The sequence below is a fragment of the Argopecten irradians genome, chromosome 3, assembly GCF_041381155.1.
Source record: "Argopecten irradians isolate NY chromosome 3, Ai_NY, whole genome shotgun sequence".
Taxonomy (NCBI): Eukaryota; Metazoa; Mollusca; class Bivalvia; order Pectinida; family Pectinidae; genus Argopecten; species Argopecten irradians.
The window spans coordinates 11,677,839-11,695,303 of record NC_091136.1 but is presented as its reverse complement, the minus strand read 5'-3'; the positions used below and the strand labels follow the sequence as shown (position 1 = coordinate 11,695,303).

The 17,465-nt window shown below is 33.9% G+C and overlaps 1 protein-coding gene across 1 annotated transcript; it reads right to left on the bottom strand.

Moving 5' to 3' along the window:
* Window positions 1-1,776: 1,776 nt before the first annotated feature.
* On the bottom strand, window positions 1,777-3,303 carry LOC138319919 (QRFP-like peptide receptor). The gene has a single exon (XM_069263034.1). It carries the CDS (start codon window positions 3,301-3,303, stop codon window positions 2,068-2,070), a length of 1,236 nt encoding a protein of 411 aa, XP_069119135.1. The 3' UTR covers window positions 1,777-2,067.
* Between the last annotated feature and the right edge of the window lie 14,162 nt (window positions 3,304-17,465).

Genomic DNA, 17,465 nt, shown 5'->3' with positions numbered 1-17,465 from the left:
GACTTTTTATTAAAAGTATTCGAATCATTAACGCTCATATTCGATTTAGTTTTAAATGAATGAAACGATTTTTTTAATATTTTGCTTGATTGGCGATTATTTTCGCCTGATATTTGAGCAGTTCCGCAGACAAACAACGAGATTGATTTATTTTCACGTGTTAAATAATACACAGAAATGTATGATATTCTCTTGTGACTTTATAGCGAGTTTTAAATTTGATGATAGAATTCATTATTCTAAAAATATGATTAACACAAAAATAATCGATTATACAGAATATATTGTTTCTTAAGTAACATCAAAAATAGTTTTCATCAATAAATATTAAAATATAAAATAGATATTGTTTGTTTGTTATAATAACATTGACATTGAGTTTTCATGTAAATCATAATTATCTTAAAATTGTATTTTTATAAGTAGTTTTACAATAATAAAAATACATGTCATTAGTCCTATTCTAAACCTATAAATATTGTGATTAGTTCATTGTGTGTCTAGCATTAGTTTCAAAACTATGTAAAACATTTTATATGAAGAAATACCAGCTTCAAAATATCAAAAATATTTTTGTGAACATGTCATATTAAAGTAACTAACAATCACACCAATCTGGTTGGAATCTATAATATAACTACACTATGTTAGACAGAAGATCTGACAACTCTTTGGGTGTGTGTCCTAATCAAGAAGTTAAAGATAACTTGTTTTTGATGACATCGTCCATATTTTAGTATGGTACGCATTGAATAGGTAAAATGCTATATGACGACATGACTTTAAACTTAAAGTTATATGTGCCGTAACTGGGCGATAATTTTGACATGCTATTTTTTCATCATTAATTTATTAAAATCTATAAGGTTTGATAAATAAAGCTGCAAAAATCATTCAAATGGCTTCAGATGACTTATAAACGTTAGTAATAACACAGAAATTTTGTTCTGTGATTGTTGTTTTTATGCCTTAAATATGTTTAAATGAAAACATACCTGCAGAAGTCACTTTACAATTACTAAAAATATTTTTAAAATGTCTAATAAAATTGTAGACCGCAATTTGGCTTCATGGTCTCATCGTATGTACTCATTTCACGTCACTATTGATGTAAATAAATGATTTAAGGCAGTACTGCCAAAAATCATTTTCAGCTCTTATTTGTACATGTAAAAATAAAACCTATACATTGAAAGCACTGTAATTTTCAAAAAGTTGGTAATTTTTGGTGATGAATAACATATTAAAAGCTCATCTTGATTCGTGGGTATGAAAAATACGGCACATATAACTTTAAATAAAATTTTGGAAATTACAAAACTGACTTATGTACACCGTTTTGTTTATAAATAAATATTTGAATGGGATCATTGATCATTGAAGGGACGCTATCAGATCCTTAATACAAGAAATAAGAATAGATGCTAACTAATACACGATTATTATCAATCTTATGTCAATCTACAGCACCTTCACGGCAATCCTCGTGTTTCAACTATAAGCTGATAATGCCTGTTTTGTAAGTGTCGTATATAATTAAGAGAACTACATCCCCAAAAAACAAAACAAAACAAAAACCGGATAGGGTGTGTTATGATACTTTTTAGACGAGATGTAAATATGATTTTATGTCAATATTTTGATTAAGTTTATCTATGGAAATGATAGAAAAATCAAATGATTAATCACGACATATTTATAGATAAATATCAAATGTTTCAAAGTTAATTATTCTACATCTGTAGCACATAATGTAATTTATTTTTTTAACTTCACTTTTACAATTGATGTTTACTTTGATACCATCACATTTTAAAACATCGATGAATTAAAATTTTGATACACTTAACTTGCTAACGCACTGATCGAAATTACAATGTTTTTCTAAAATATAGTATCTCAATCGAAATGCATTGCAAGAGAAAGTATATCAAATTTGAAAACGATTAAGTCTTGAGCAAAGTGATGATCCATAGTAAACAAAGGATATAAGTTCATTAAATTTAACGTGCATGCCATTGTAAAGCACGTACTGACGTCATTGAAGAGCTAATTACAACACAAGGCTTACGTCAAGGCCGTTACAATACTTTCGATTTGCGAGTCATCACTAGACTTAAATCGAACAGTGAGAAGTACATTTTTTCCGCTTGTTAGTTTCTGTCGACAACACAATTTCAGGAAAGCTCGCCTAAATCCATTGCTCATGAAACAATAACAAACTGGATTAACTGTAGAATTGGATAGTCCGAGCAGTAAAACTACCGGGTAAACATAATCATTGACAAATTGTGTCCGTATAGACATCACCATGTTAAAGTCGAGCCAGATCATCACAGTATAGTAAGGAAACCAGCAGAATATGAAGATCATGACAACAGCCACCAGCATTTTAACGGTACGTCTCCGCTGACGTAGAATACGCTCGGCTTGTGATTTGTTCGTAATGGAGTTTTCCATGAAACGCCGAGCCTCCGTCCTCCAAAGTGTGTAACCAATCCTTGTGTATGTCACAAGCATCACGATAAGTGGGAGTAAGAAAAGTACAAACAGGATAAACATGCTGTAGATTTGTTTTGTAAGTGGTGAAAACCATAGTTCCACGCATGTGTGCATTTCGTACACCCCTTGTAATCCAGAAGTCACTACTGTGCTTACGACAAGGAGAGGAATGAATGAGCAAAGAGATACGAGCCACACCAGTGCTAATAAAAGATAAATCTTATTTTTAGAAAATAGTACTTTGGCCTTCAGCGGACTATGAATAGCAAAATATCTGTTAATACTGATACAAAGTAAATTTAGTGAACTCACCGCCACCGCGGTTCCTTGTAAAAATGGCGTCAGTTTACACAAAAAATTTCCAAAAATATAATCCGAGTAAATATAACTTCCGAGAGTCATTGGAATACAAATACACACAACCAGAAGATCTCCGACAGTTAGGTTGACAAGGAAAACATTCGTCAACGTCCGCATATGTTGGTACTGAATAACAACAGCAATGACAAAAATATTTCCAAGAAGACCAAAAATGAATGCTGCTGAATATAATATCATGAGCATAATTGTCATCGGTTTCTTGCGTCCATAGAAATCCTCCTGTATAGTGTTGAAAAAAGAATCCGGTAACAAATCCGGATTGAAATTGCCAGCGCTGTCGAATAGCGAGATATTCATATTCCAATAAAAGGAATTATCCCATGATGGTTGTAACGCTTCTTGGTAAATGATATCACCTGTATGGTTCACAGAATTATTTCCAACAGTTGTGACTGTGGGAACAAATGATTCCGCTGTCATCGTGTCACTAGACCGAGCGCTCTCCGCCAGTGTGCGTGTATAGGTATAAATCAGCCATCGCTATAGGCCTGGCACCGTCCAAATGAAGATGTTCCCGATACGCCTTGTGTATTGGAGGCGGGCGTGACGTCAATGCATTATACAAAGACCTCTTTATATCGCTGATGTCTGAAATAGTTTCTTCATCTCATTATGGTCAATACAGGTACATATAAACTGTCTCCATCAGTTGGCCGACTCCTCTTTAGGTACAATTTTGTTGTCAACTTAATCAATCTCGTATTATATTGTTTTATTTGTTTTTGTTAAAAGGTCAGAGAACAACAGGCTATACATTCTAGGATAAGGTCACATAGGCCTTGATTAACACCTGTTGATTATATTTACCTGTACAATCAATACACACAATGATTTATTATTGTTTTGGATTAATTACGTTTGTACTGTCCGCTCCCTACGTTATTCAATTGTTTTAACTTATCAGTTCTCTATAAAAAGACAATTCTTCTAAAAATACCGCCTTTATCGCACGTCAAAAATGCATACTTAATGATTAAAAAAATAATCCATTTGTGAATGATTCAGAAGGTTTTTTCTTTGCATCCTATGAATAATATCGTAGATAAAAGGAGTATTGATTAGCCTTGGTAATTATCGGCTAGAAGTGGATGACTGCCACAGAGATATCACTTTTATGGTACACCATATATTATCTTTTATAGGTTTTCATAACATCCGGTGAAGCACTCCTTGTTCTTTCTCTCTGTAAACAAACAAAAATAAATGTAAACAGACATGTTTAAGAAATGTAAACAGACATGTTTAAGAAACCTACACTTTACAAATAATCAGATTCTGTAATTTCAAAATCAAATAAAAAATATTCAACTTAAAACTGATATACTGATATATATTTTATTAACTAATTTTGCATCAGTTTCATAAAACATTTTGTGGATATCGCTTGTGCGGTTATAGTATCATATTAATTGGTGAAAGGCAGTCACGATACGGTTGGGGTACGTCTTTCAATGAGATAACACTATAAAAACGAACAAAAGTCCAATTGTTACAAATTGACACGAATATCCTACAGTCTCCAAAAACATACAAACATTCACATAGGCGTTTGGTTTGCATTGTATTCAGTTACTTCGAAAACACAAACTACTGAACGGTTGGGATGCACTGTAAAAGTGATTTTGTGTACTTTGAGATTTTGATACCTGTTATAATATTTGAAACAGATGCATTTCATTTCTGACAAATAACAGGAAAAGAATATTACGAATTACAGTAAAGTATGTGTGGCCTATTTAAAGTAGAAACTGCAATCTTCATTTCCACCTTTATTTTTAGTTTGCGTTTTCGCTCTATTTGCTATAAGAAAAATGAATATAGATACAAATCAAAGTTCATATCTTTGTTAAAAGATATACATTTTCTAGAATCATTGTAGGTGTACATTAAGAATATCATTTGGTTTATATCAAAATGTACTCTCTATCTACAATTTCAGCTGCTCGACACTTTAAAAGATATTTTTAGTTGATTTCTCATATAATAACATCCTTATTTTTGTTCTTTGATAGATGCTCTGTATTATAACAAATTAATGTACGGAAGGGCAATCAATCACCTCTTTTAAAATTCACGGAATAGTTCACGGAATCGATTCCAAACTTGACACAAATCATATATTTGAAAAGAAATGAGTAATATTTTAATAATTTTAATAACATGAACGATATGGAATGTAAATCTTTAAGGCCACGTTTGAAGGCACATCTGCTCACCGAAGACGTTATCCATCATTAATATTTCCAGATTAAGAGCCTAAATTGTCCTTTGCAGCGATGTTTCAGCTTCGTTAAATTGCTTGGTTTCTTTTCGCAGGCGAACTTTAGAAGATCGCTTGAAAACCGGAAATCTGCTATCAATGCAATTTTTTAAAACCTTACAATGTAGGGATGAGTCAGATAAAAATTAGAGGATAGGTTGATTAAAACGAGACAGGAAGTTACATTAAAATAAAATCTGGTTTTACACATTTCAAGGAAAGATCAGATAGCAACTCTCTACTTGTGGAAGACGTGGAAATAATCCTCTCATGAAACAAAAATCTGAAGTCGGCGATTAAATCAATTTCTTATGATTATTAACAACGCTTTACTACAGTATATTCTACATGGGTTAATTGTTTTGGGTATTTAAAAAAACATCATATATAATGCTTCAATCTGTTCTTATTGAAAATAAGTTGTTGTCTTGTTTAGATGTTTTCACACTAAGATAGACTTTAATGACCAGCAGTGGACACATATAAAGCTATTTGTACTATGTAAGAGAACTGTGGCTATCCTGTAACTCACTAATGTACGGCAGCCTCCCAAATCATACACACATAACCGCACACATTAAATGGCATATATGGGAGGCCGTCCTAAAATGACTTTATGTGATATAAAATATCAAACCTTATCAACTAACCAACCAATAAAACAGTTGAAGTTGATGGTAAGCGGAGGCAGTACATGTATCAACGTGCTGGAATCATGATTGATGAGAAAAGCGTAGTCGTATATTTTCTGCAAAATCTAGCTGTAATCCATGTCTATTGTTCTGTTACCTTGGACAGGAGAGTCTTAGCGAAGTTCCAATATCGCCTTGTATATCTGTGCTGTCGTCTATTGCGTTATAACGTGACGTCAGCGATGTCATGTCGGCGTGTGGTAATATCACATTATAAGGACGTTAAAATAACAGCGACGCCAATCCAATCATACCACGTCAGTCTCCATTTGCTTTACTGATACTTTAGCATCAGGTAAATTAACGATAAGGGGTGGCAAACTGACTTACATTTACCGTTTCTTGAATAAATGGTATATCTCAACACCCAGAGGGGGTGACAATAGTTGTTTTCATTATTGCAAATCAGTTAAGAGTGTGTCATATCGCTGACATGCATTGGAATGTTCTATCATATCTATTGATGCACATCTGATAGCGTAGTTACCTGCTGTCTAACTAAAAACGCAGAATAGCATATTGTAATAGTCGCATTACACAGACAAAGTACTATTCACCGAAACACGTTATAATGAAAAAAAATAAATAAAAATTGGAAACTGTCATTGTTATACGCAGTAAGTCATGTAATAGGGGCAGCGCCCTGCTAACAAGTGTAATTCTCTGGGGAGAAGAACGCTCAGAAAACTCAAATGTCAAAAGTTAGGTGGTATCAACAGAAATAGTTGACAGAACAGATAATATCTCACATTTTCAGGCTTTTAAAGTAATTGTTTTGGTAATCTTATGTACAGGGTTTTAGAAGAACAGTGGTATATGCTATATGAAGCACGATTATACACGAATTATTTTCATCACATAATATACAGTGACATCGCCCCCGCAATATTTTTGCAAATGTCACTAGTGTGATATACCTGGAGGTGAATACAGTGCCAGGCAGAGAATTCTGCCGTCATTGCAGAAACAAAGATGTGAAATCAAAAAACGAAGAATTGACGTTAGGGTGAGAGATCGGCGGGACAAAATGGCCATCTTCGCAGGATTTCGGAAGCAAGGTATTGGAATTCTTCAAAGTTTAGGTTTGGTACATATGTGATAAAACGTATCGGAATACGTATTTATTTCAAACGAAATTCTGTTAAATCTCGCCAATACTCTCAAAAAAAAACAACAACTAAAAAAAAAAAAAACAATTTTTCAGCAATCTCAAACGAAATGAAAATTGTTTTAAGATCGTATATGAACGTTTGATAATCATGTTTTTATTTAAAAAAAAAACAAGTCTTAAAGCTATATCATAACTTATCCGTTGGAGGAGAGCAATTTCATTTCTTTACGGGACTTAAACCGAATACTATCACCATGTATAGAATTATAGTCATATGCATTTAGCTGGGATGATTCATATGCAATGAAATATTGGGGAAGCAATATCCTTTCCGTCAAGCATGAGTTTTGATGAGAATCGCAATAGTTCACGGGAGGCGTTCTGCGAGTTTCGAAGGAGGGAGCATGTCATTTTACTTTGTATGATCAATCTGTTCGATGTATAAGAGATCAATGCGAAACGATGATATTAATTATACCGAAATACTAACAATTGGTTGTATGATTTATAGAAAGGTATCTATTTGTCAGGATCCGAAGATTTTCTCCTATAAAATTTTAACAGAACAATTGTTGTTCGACCTTGATACAAATTCAGGACCTCTGCTTGTTGGATTACAATATTAATGTTTGATATCTGACTGTGTAGGACCCAGGACCGAGCCATTTCCATTTCTCCGAGCGCGGGGAAGAGAAGTCATTAAGATGCTATCTCCAATGTATAAGCTGGTTGTTGATACTTCTTGTTCTCAATGGTATATGTGTTTATTTTACGATGTCACGATAAGTTAAAGTCATTCATCGGGAATATGATCATCCAAGAAATGTTGGCTGTCTGCCGAGAAAGTACGTGATGTGAAGGCCAAGGCGATAATTTATATGGCAATTGGCTTGTTCGCCAGCACAAGTCTACAGCAAAAACTAAATATTTTGACTGAGATACTAACTAATGCATTAGTTTTCATGCATGGCTTTCAATTTTGTTGCATAATAGTACTTTAGAAATAATAAGATCTGGTGCCACTGAATTATATATAGATGATCATGATATATTAGACAGGCATGACTTGTATTTCTACGAACGGTATCCTGGTAACGATATTGTTATCAAGACAGTAATTCCCCTCAATCCACTCGTGAAAATACTAGGTTTTTTATTAACTGAAAACAGGATAACGAAATATGCTAGGAAAGTATTTGAAATGTGTGTTTTCCGAGACTTAAATACCGAAGAGAATATTCTAGTATAAAAATACAAAGGGAAAATTCAATATAGTCGGGGTTTGTTACTATTCGTATTACAGGACTCGCCACCGATTTGTTAATAGATACCGACATGTGGGATAAATATATAAAAAAGCCCAAAGTGCTCCAAAACGCACAATATTGTTCTCCTAAATGTATCTGTATTTTCAATAAATCACATTGATGAATCTACGATAGGTCTGATAATAAGATGACATTTCAATGCTTGTTTTTGTAAATATATTTTTCCGGATGTTGCAACGATCTATGTATATAAGACGTGAGTGGTTAGATTCCACCTCGATCCAATTTGTTTACCGAAGCATATTTAGTATGGTGCATGTTTACTGATTTTATAACAGTCATGTGAAGATGGATATCCATTTCATGTAATGTACTGCCTCAGCATGATAATGTATTGAACGGCGACAGGCATATCTGTCTTCCAACAAGCATTGTCATCTGTCACATTCCCATTTCAATTCTCCTCGCTGAATCACACAAAATCTTGTACCAAAGAGGGGAGTTAAAATCGTGATGTATGGACGTACATGAGAAGCACCGAGCTAAAACATCACTGTAGGCTTGACTGATAAAGTTAGGTATATGGATGCTCACATGCACTATCATGCACTGTGGAGATTGCCCTCATTTTAAATGGAATATATCCTTATCATCATTAATATAGAAAAAGTTTATTTCATGACTAACGTTTAACAATCAGTTTACAATAAGAAATAAGATTTCATTTGGATAGCACGAAGTAGTTGTTGAGTCTAGTACTGCACATCAACGTTTTATCGATGCGTTTCGTCTTTCCAACTCTTCTAAGGCGTCACAGATGTGAAAGTAAAGCGGATATAAATCAGTGGCTAATTTACGATCACAAAGCTGAACCGCATCACATCAATCACAAGTACACCTACATGATCATCGTAGTATCGCAACCAAACACTCGCATAGAGGGTACTTGATTTAATGCTGTAGCACTAAGACACATTAACGTCCATGTACAATTCAGAAATACTACTGTGGCATTACACATAACAAAAAAACGACTGTCATGATATCGGTGTCACTGAAACATCACCTGAACTCATGTAATACAATGTGGAATACTGAAATTGCTTGTGATTTCCTAGTTCCGTTAAAACTAGAAACCCACCACCAATTTCAGCCCTCCGTGCAATATCATCGCACCACAGTGGTAAAAAAATATACAAAGATTGCATTACTTATAGTCTATTCTTTTTATATTGAAGTCACGTGGTATAGTTGACGTCAAAATGTGATACCATCGTTGTTAATGTGTCCAGACCTCGCGTGTTTGCGACCCGTAAACACAGACCACTGTATCGTCTAAGAAGTAGACAAAAGAAGGTATCGTAATAGGTTTGGTTTGATGTATGGCGTCACATGGAACTGTAAAACCGTAAAAGAACAGCTAACGTGCTCACGAGGGACCTTTTACCACAGCCAACCAGATTAGCTGATAGAACAAACACTTTACTTAAAAAACGGTGAAATTTCTAAACAGTTTTGAGTGTTATATAGATACAATTTATTTTCTCCATAGTCCAAATCTTACTAGGGTTTAACACTTGAATAATGAAGTTGGGTATGAGTTTGAATGGGTAGAAGATAGTCATAATTCATGAGAAACTAAAGCAACATAACATCATGCGTCATAGATTTATGTCATAAAGTGTCAAACACATTCCATGAAATCTAAAGACCTGAAGTATTGTTACGGAAATGCTACAGTACAAGCTAGCTATTTAATCAGGTATATTTCGATTTCATCTATATAGGGCCACACATTTACTTTGACCATATGTTTTTATTTATCAACAGAGAAATCTCAAATACGTTTTGGGACAAAAATGCGATTTTGAGGACATTTTGTGTGGTTGCAACGAGACAGACTTCATTTAAGAGTACATATTCATAATTTTTATAAGTATGAAGACAGTTGCGTTAATTGGCAATCCACGTACACTTCTACCCTTTCGTTATATATTATGCCAAATAACACAACTTATACATGCGATTTCATACACTCAACGTTTGTTAAGAACGATTTTGTCAATAAACATGACTGTTTCACAAATATATTAGTAGGTTTCTATTATTTAGATTTCAGGTAATTTGATTGTACATTGTGAAAGCTTGCTTTAAATAAGACGAGTGCCGCTGCTGCTAGAAAACTATACAAAATCACACATTTTGTCTTCAAAACTGTTCTTGAAAAAAATAGTACTATTATTTGGGGACTCTTTGCTGATAAATGAATCAAGTGACTCATTCATTGATCTTGAGTGAAATCAACCCATTATAAAATAATTTTACTAGTGACAACTGCAGCCCAATTTAAACTTCAATTTATGATTGGAGATTTTTATGTTCAGCGAAATCTAAACAAAATGAACATTTAAAACAGGAGAATAAAATAATGGACAGTTAGTGTTTGTTTCATTAGTATCGAGGTACATAATAAAAAAGTTAACAACAACAAAAAACAACTCAAGGTTTATGTTTTATTTAAATTCCATACAGGAAGACCGATGACACCAAATTTCTTTTCAGCTGATTACCTTTAAATTCATCTTCAATATTCTACAGAAAGACATTCAGCACTACAATATGATGTCATATGTGATCAGTTCTTCTCTGTATATCTGTAGTATGAACGCTGTTTATTTTCGTCACTGACTAAAATTGATCATGAAAATCATCTAGCTTTGTATTGCTATCAAAACTCGCCGCTAAATGCTTTGACCATCATGTATACTGATTATTCATCCATCCATTGTAATTTATCAGTCAATTCTAAAGTACATCTAGATGTTGCTTTTGTGTGCTTGCTGTTTTATGCAACTGCAAAGCATAGATCCAAGTACAAACCGCAATATATTACTTCAATATGCTACGATCGTGTAGCAGTACCATTTACATGTGATATATTATAATACTTTAAGCAGGCGAATACATTCCATGAAGAACAAAACGCACATAAATACCGAGACTTTGTGTCTCTCCACGCATTTTAATGTCAGTCATGCTCTTGTTGATGTGCTAGATTCTCATTCTAGGAAAACTGTAAACATCAAAACCATTACGGTTTTCAGAAAAGACTCTTAATTGTTTACATCATTGCGCTCAGGAAATCACATCCATGTACCAAATGTTTTACTTCAATATCTTAACTGCACTTTCAACATCACTGTAATCGTGATGGTCATAGAACTTGGCGTGAACTGACTGTTAATAGGAGGTACACGTGCCTTAAAACATTCTGATAGCTCCTATTGGGGTTGGTGATTGGCATTCGTTTCAAATTTGGTTTTACTAGGACAATGTTTTGTGTAAACGAATACTTTTTTGTTAGCATCTTTTTTTTCTGTTTATGGTAATTATGGCCCACTGGCCTACTGCATGATTAAATTTCTTTTCTTTCTTCTTCCTAACATCTCCTTTGACACCACCTTTCTTTTGGCCTTCTGTTGAGCGCTCACCTCTGTAAGGTAGGCTCTGCGTTCAGTCCCTTGGTCGAGACACACCAAAGCCTATAAAAGAAGTCGTTTCTACTGCAGCTTAGCGCTCAGCATTAGGGGAGTGGGACAAGTGATTCGCCCGTTGTCAGTAAAATGTGACCGGACGGTGTGTGTTGCTTGGTATCTTCGGCGGCATGCTTCAGTGATATAACACTATAAAAGGGCAATGAATATACCGAAAACATTTACCACGAAATTCATACAAATTACACACAACATATATGGAAGGCCGTCCTTACATAACCCTGGATGATATTAGGACGTAAATATAATAAACCGAACCAAACGAAACCAAACAAACACTGCTATTAAACATATTGTAAAAAGAAATATTTTTTCAAATACCTTAAATACCTTTAAAGGCCACTGTGTCTATCGTGAATTTTCGAATCACTCCAAAATTATGCCCATTAATGTCCGCTGAAACCAATGTATACCAACTTTTTATAGAATTCGGACGATGATTTTATTTTTATTCTTTAGGGGTCCTGTGGCATTATGGATATATTCCTTTTCCTGTGATAGTCAATACTTCCAAAAACCTTTGTATATCATTTTGCATTGGAATAGGTCTGTTTTCAAATTTTCATCCTTGAGGGGTCATGACGGACACCATTGATTTCTCGGGGAAAATTCAAACCTGTATTGTATGTCTTTGTACTATAACTAGTACCATGTGCAATTAGCAAAGAAATCGGTATTAAAGAAAATCTCTAGCAAGCTGTATTATGGCCACTGACTGTAATTGCTGGATTGAAACGTCAAAGACGTAAAAAAGCTTCTGTTACAACCCACAGTATTACCAATTACGTTGATGATATTTGGATGACTGACGAATAATAAAAAGATATATATTACCTAAAATAGTACGACAACATAGAAGTAGCCGCCAAAGAAACCTCAGCAATCGTGTGCTATTACACCAAGACAATGACACTTATTATTTCACTGTCGTCGCATTTAATGGCTTTAGATTGATATACCTTGTATGGTTCCATAAGATGTTCAGTTATTTCCAAAACTTAAACAAAAATCTGGTCAGGTTTTATTTATGTAAAGTCGAATTTCAAACATAAAGAAGTTGAAATAAAACATTTTAAATGAAGTGTTTAGACAATAAGAGTCTGTTAGGAAATGTAACCCCAATTAATAAACACACATACACACACACCCTCACACTCTCACACCCTCACACACACAAATAATATATAAAAGATCTTCCAAGATTTTAACATCAAATGTTGAGTTTGGTTTGAATAACTTAAATGTTAGTATAGATAACATAATTTGAATAAAAATAATTCAATACCAACATGTACTCTGACGCTCAAAACTAAATCTTTATGCTAAAAATATATCTATTTTGTTTGATGAAATTTACAAAACATTTTTAAAAAACCCATTTGTTACGAAGTATAAAAAACTATGAAAATATATGTAGTATCCAACACAATTTGAATGTTTTAATAAAATTCATTTTCATTTTACATACTTGACAACAATAAAAAACTCAATTATCAACCTTTAAATTTCAACCTTGATAAATAAATAAATGATAAACTAAAGTACGATAATAATAAAAAAAAAATGTAACACATTGATAATGACGTCATTACTACATACCTTATTACACACGTATCTATGCTGGTATACGCAACACGGTAAGATTGGATATTCCAATGTGTGCAGCAAATTGTCGGATATGAAACGAGATATGTCGAATATACCATTATTTCACATTGATTATATATAATAAAATATTTTGTTATTCATGTAAATTAACACTTGTAACAAATGAATTAACCAGATGTCATGAGTTATTGTTATTTATATAGGGTATCTTTTTTGTTCATGGATATAATAATTTAATTTTTACGATATTTTGGAATGTCCTTGATTTCATTTGATCCATAATGAGTTTCTTTTTCACCGAAAACAACAGGCTCGATGTCATACATCACCCAAATAAAAAAAATCGCCTGGTGTGATTTCATATTCATATATCTGTACAACTATAATTAGTCTCAAGAGAGCATCAGAAATATTTGCGATGACTTTCCGAAAACCGTCTCTCTCTCACGTAGACGTCGACACTACGATCTAATTAGGTAAGAAACAGATGGCCACTGACTCCAGATTTGTAATTATATTACATCAATGTGAATTATTTACCCCCACAACTAATCATATCTTCGCTCTATGTCAACAGCGGAGACATTATCTATTATACGGAATGACTACCATCACTGTAGCGCGGGTGGTCCGCTGACAGATACGTCTTTTGTAATGAATAACAAAACCACACGCTGTAGCTGTATTTTAGTTTGTGGACAGTGTGAAATACGCTTTGGTTTAAAACTAATGTTTATGATGTTAAAAATACTGATATTTTAATTTACGATTATGATTTACAATTTGCTTCAATTTCACAGAATTGACATTTACTACAAAAATTATCAGCAAATTTTGTTTGTGTTTCAGTGAAGTCTCTGTAGTGTCTTTATGAAATATCTCATACAATTGACATTCATATCGATAACTCAATAATCACGTTCTACCATTCAGAAAATTAAAACATCGGACGTTCTATCGGATATAAATGTTTAATGAAATACTTTGGTTTAAATCATTCAGATCCGATAAGGAGATGTTCACTTTACAAAGCCTTGTCGAAATACTAAACGATAAATAGAACAAATAAAGGACATGCACATAGAGATAAATGGCGTCATGTTATAATACTATTTCTGTGCTTTATCACCTGATTTTCCGTCGTATCTTCCTGTAACAGATAGGGCAGTCTAGGGCAATAGAACCTTATGTACAATTCTGTCTTAATCTTTCATTTATCTACAAATCGAATGTAGATTTGGTACTGAAGTTGCCCAGGCCGCATAGGGCAAAAGTTTCATTTAAATTTCCGCGGAAAACATACTCTTTTAATTAAGAGCATCTACACTGGTTTGCATGTTGTACATATATAATAGCGTCACTTTCTAATAACGCGCCGTTTGATTGGTCGCGCACCCCGTCCCATATATAGATATACACCGCTGTGCTCGCACCAGAATTCCAATCTTCCCCTTGGTGAGTAAATTTGTTCTATTTCTGTTGTTGTCTTACAAAATGAACCCTACATATCTACATATATCTCTAATTCTGGATTCTCTGTTGTAAATAATGGGTTCCAAGTCAGTATATCTGCAAGGTATTAAACAATGATTCTGATTAATATATATATATATGGTGTCGTTAATTGCCTGATAAATATCTTGCAATGAAATGTGAAAAGGAGGTAATATTGTCTGGGGAATAATTCTCAATAGCGATGATCAAAAAGAAATTTAAGTTATAGAATGTACAAGGTAATCGCATTTCTAACGACACGACTACCTCATACAACTGGCTGATAACATTAACTACATAAAAATATTAATAAAGCCGTCACAGTAATACAGCCATTTCAGATATAATATTGCAATGTTAATTTTATCAGGCCGCCTCCGCATATACTTGCATATATCGAAAATATATAACGACTGTTAAGCCGTTGACAAAGGCCGTGCAACATTACAATGGTTGGCAAAACTACAGTTGATATTCCCGACATTCGGGCTTTTAACAAGAACGCCAGTACTCGCTCTCATCATTTGTATATGTACACTACGGGTTCTGCAGAGCATCTCGCTTGAAATGGCTTTGGGGTCCAATATAACGTGACGTAATTACAACCCGGTCTTATGTGCGGATCAAAATGCTGTTTAGAATGAAAGCCGTGTGATGTTTTAAGCCTTTCAGTGTAAATAACCAAAATGTATGGAAAAATTTTAAAAGGATGAAGAATTTCTTTAAGAAATCGAAAAACACGGATATGGGTTTTCCATTAGATCATACTCCCACAATATGCGTATCCTGTTATGAACATTAATGCCCTTCGCTACAGCGAGTACAGTTTTGTCCACGGCCTATGTCCCAACATTAGAGCCATTTAAAGTAAGAATGGATTGTGACATCTTGCAAGATAAACGAGTACATGCTCGGAAATTGTGGACAAGAACCCACGAGAGGATCGTTAGCCCAAGCAAAAAGCCGATAATGTGACGTTTGTCAAGTGCGACACGAATGAAGTCATTTAAAGTAATCATCGACCTTTACGGTTTTATAAGGTGTGATTCTTGCAAATACATGTAACTATATAAGTCTATATCTTGTTTCTATACGGGAATAACAAGCATATGGTTTTTTTTGGTTTTCTGTGTGTTTACGTCAACAGGATGAATTCTGGATTATTTAACTATATTTTATATACCTGTATTCAAGCTTCATTTGAAATAAGGATTAACTTGAATATATTTTTTATGTTATGGAGATATAACACAAAAATCTGAGTGTTCTCTAAATAAACCGCGAAGCGGTTTATGATGAGAGTACACTCAGATTTTTGTGTTATATCTCCATAACATAAAAAATATATTCAAATTAATCCTTATAATTCAATTTACTAAAGATAACCTCTTCAATATTCAAAATTCATTTTGGGACTCTTTTGTCTATGAAATCATTACGCCGTCATCTCAGCCAATCAGAAGCAACGTTATAAACGGCGACGCCATTTTTTCCTTTATGGGCTGATAAAGTAAATTTTTAAGCCAATGAAAATGCTCGTAACAAGCAAAATTGAATTATAGGCACATAACTTGTGATTAATGAAGTGAACCCCTATATAAAGGCCGTCTCTCGATAAAGAACACTTGTTCCTTGAGTTGCCTTTATACAGAGGATTTACTCTAGTTTTGGAAGCTGTCACAGACGTCTGCCAAAGACACAGCAAAGCGTGATAGTGGTAGTTTTTAGACCTGCTTAACAATCCGCAAAATGGACGTGGAACGACTGGTTTTCAATATAATGTTAAAATGGGGTGTGTTGTTCTGTGTCTTTCGCAATATACTTACAGTAAACGATGAAACACCATAATAAGGAGATACAACACGAACATGAGACAGGGCAGTACACCACATATTCCATATCGGTGAAAATATCCTTAAATTACGCTTGTTATTTAAAGAACGTTGACGTCAATTAACCTAATAACCTCCCAGTCAGTTCTAATAATAATCACCGGAAAAACGTTACCTGATTATATGTTATTATGTGAGAAATTTGCCAGTATTTTGTCATGTTGCAGCGGTAAGACACGATAAATGATTTTAGTGTTGACAGAGAGAAATCGGCGTTTCCTGTTAACACCGGGAAGCGTAAATAGAAAATTATGATGTAATATACACTATAATAACGGGGATCAAGAAAGGTGTCCCCGACGGCAGAGGATCTGTGAAGTCATTTATAGATAGCACGCTGATTTTTTTTGTATTTTACTTGCTATATATACATAGTCCGTACCGCTGGTAAAGCGTTGAATTATGCTTTTTATGGTCTAGGAAAACAGAATGACATGTTCCTTGTCATCTAAACTTTACATTGAAGGCAAAAATGGATCTGAAGAGAAAACCTGAGGATTTTACATTGCGTTATTTTTATTGGGATCAACACATGAGCAAATTATTAAATAAAGACCTATATAAGTTTAATAATTGCGGACGCGGAACAAGTTGTAGACATTACGAAGAAAGTTAATTGGGAAAAAAGATTCTAAAATCAGCAACATTTTATAACATGCAATACGGCACCAGGTACAATTCTAACGTTTTACCTGCGGGACTG

Bases quoted from the DNA above. Each gene is read 5' to 3' on its own strand.
- LOC138319919 (XM_069263034.1), bottom strand. From the start codon at position 3,303: ATGACAGCGGAATCATTTGTTCCCACAGTCACAACTGTTGGAAATAAT.